At 32.2% G+C, this 2,676-nt stretch overlaps 1 protein-coding gene across 1 annotated transcript; it reads left to right on the top strand.

The window, feature by feature from the left end:
• The first annotated feature begins 1,216 nt into the window (after positions 1 to 1,216).
• On the top strand, positions 1,217 to 2,248 carry LOC116351956 (bis(5'-nucleosyl)-tetraphosphatase [asymmetrical]-like). Its single transcript, XM_031784111.1, has 2 exons — positions 1,217 to 1,423; positions 1,790 to 2,248. The coding sequence occupies exons 1-2, from the start codon at positions 1,261 to 1,263 to the stop codon at positions 2,095 to 2,097; spliced, it is 471 nt and encodes a 156-aa protein (XP_031639971.1). The 5' UTR covers positions 1,217 to 1,260; the 3' UTR covers positions 2,098 to 2,248.
• The last annotated feature ends 428 nt before the right edge of the window (positions 2,249 to 2,676 follow it).

Below are 2,676 nucleotides of genomic sequence, written 5' to 3'. Positions count from 1 at the left end.
ACACACTAGGTGTGTGCGGAAAAGTAAAAAGAAGAGCAACTGCCTGGCAAGATATTGGCTAGTCGTGCTAATCGTCTAGCAAATGTGTTTCGGTATTTGTAGCGTTTCGATTTCAAGCACGAAAATTGGTCATCGTTGAGCTAATGAATTCGAATTAACAAGCCATTGAATACTTTCCTGATGTGTGCACATGGACCTTTGCGACAGATGATGAAAAACATCAAAACTAATGCCAGAAACCGGTGTGATAAAGCGTTCAAATTCAATGATTTACATGAAACTTTTCATCAAAAAATAACGACCTGCCAACGGCAGATGTTTTCTTTGCCTGTCATAGATTTCGTTTCAATGTTTGAAGCTAGGTTTGCAATGTCGCCGTTAGTAATTCTCTAAATAGAATAATCAATGTTAAAAATGGCATGCGCTCACTATGGCAATAAACTACCTAAATAAAATTGCCATAAGTTAAGTTATTGTATTGAGTGGTTAACAACAATTCATATATTATGTTTTCATTTCATAGTAATTATTCTGGTCGTACTTTTGAAGAAAAAATCTTACATCATTTTATGAATTATAATAATTTATAACAATTGACATACGTCTTCAAATTATTTTACAAGGAGGGGATTATTTTACAAGAATTCCAACAAATTCGACATGGGTAACCGAAAAATCAAATTTTATCGTGTGAGCAGCATCAGCGTTTTTTCGTTTTTTTTTTTTGGATCATTTTTTGGGGAGTGAATTGGACAAACATGGGAACAAAGAAATTTGATGATTGTATTCTGATCAATAATCAAAAAACACGATCTGAATTTGCGTCATTGCAAAGCAAATGTGTGTTAATGCGCAGCAATTAGTTAAAAGCAACAGATGGAGAATTTGCTTCAATGTTTTATTTTTAATTTTTTTTTTTGGTTTCTGCTCTTGACACGTTTAATGTGTCAACAGACATCCCTGTTATTTTTCATCCAATTTTGAAATATTAATGATCTAAAAAACAAAGCACACATTTGAATTACCTAATATTGTAGTTAAAAAAATAAAAAATTTAACATTGAAGCGAATGTTTTTTTAAATAATTTATGCGCACATTAATAATAACACAAATTTGCTATGTAATGACGCAAATTCATGAATTTGGAAAACAACCCAATAAAAATTTGCAATAACAAGACCAAACAAAATTGCTATAAATTGTGTAGATCGTTCCCATTTGAACACATTGTGGTTCCAGTATCCAGTCACTCATACAAGATGCAAGCAAAGATATTCGCAGTACTTCTGATTCTGTCCTTAGTCCATTTTTCTATGGCTAAAAAAGGCGCAGGACTAATTATTTTTCGCCGCACCGGTAATAAAATTGAATACCTACTTCTGAAATCAATCAAAAAAGACAACAGCTGGGGCCCACCAAAAGGTAAACATTTACTTTTGCAGAAATTTTCTAGTCTTTTTCATTTGATAATATTGATATACAGTGTATAGTGTATATTATACACTGCTCTCAAAGAGTTTCGACCCATCGTGAATTTATCATACAAATTGATAGTTTTTGGAGCGTAACTTTGCAATAAATTTTTTGTAGAAATAAAAAAAACTGACTGGAACAATTAACAATTTGCATGAAAAATACTCGATATGTCCAAACTTCTCGAGAGCAATGCATGTTAGATAAATATTATTCAGAACCATTTGAAATACTTACACAAAGTTGCTAAAGTTGCAAACAACAATTTTTATAAATCCGCTTACGAAAATGTTCGCAATTATTCTGAATTTCAAGGTGGAGTCGAACAAAGTGATGCGAATGATTTCCAAGCGGCATTGAGAGAAGTACAAGAGGAAACAAATTACACTGAAAGCGATCTGCATATTCATAGAAATAAGCGATTCGAGAAAACTCCCGGACCAGGAAAAATCAATGTATTTTGGTTTGCTGAATTGAAATCAGGAAAAAGTCCAAAACTCTCTAGTGAGCATACTGAATTTGGTTGGTTTGACTTGAAAAATGCTTTAAAGATGTGCGCTAATCCAGCATTCCAGCAGCTAATTAAGGAAAACGAGAAGAAAATTAAAAGTAACACATTATAATTCTTAGCTATTGAGACAGATTCTGTTGATAACAAGTTGTCATCAATATGATGAGAGTTTATCATTGACAGTCGAATGATCGAATAACGGAATTTCCCATTCAAGTCAATTGCTTTAGATAAATAAAAAAAAAATTATGCATGACTTTAAATTATTTGTTTTTTTTTCCTTAAAATAATCGTTCACCTCAAAAACAATTCATTAAATAAATAAGAATACGTTAATTGAGTAAAAAACACTTTTTTGTCTTATAAATATTTATTTTCACAGAACAATTGCTTCGACGCTCAATGCGTCATCATCGGCTGTGGAATTTTAACTAAAGAGGCGAGAGCCGGTGAATTATTTTGGTGAAATATTAGAAATGAGAAATTTAAAGGTTGTGCACACTGTAGGATTGTATTTAGAGTCAGAGTAAGAATGTAAGTAATGATATGTATGCTTAGTGAACAATCTTGAAATGAGACGATGAGTGAGACCCTTCGTCTCTGTTTGTGTTGTGGTGTCTATTTAAATAGACAGGTGGTTTTATAGGTGGTTTTTTGGCACGAGAAAACTGAATCTGATGTTAGTTTTAAC

This window comes from Contarinia nasturtii, unplaced genomic scaffold (assembly GCF_009176525.2).
Source record: "Contarinia nasturtii isolate CC-2019 unplaced genomic scaffold, AAFC_CNas_1.1 Cnas_scaffold_6672, whole genome shotgun sequence".
Lineage (NCBI taxonomy): Eukaryota > Metazoa > Arthropoda > Insecta > Diptera > Cecidomyiidae > Contarinia > Contarinia nasturtii.
The sequence above is the reverse complement of the archived record's forward strand: the minus strand, read 5'-3'. Positions and strand labels throughout refer to the sequence as shown.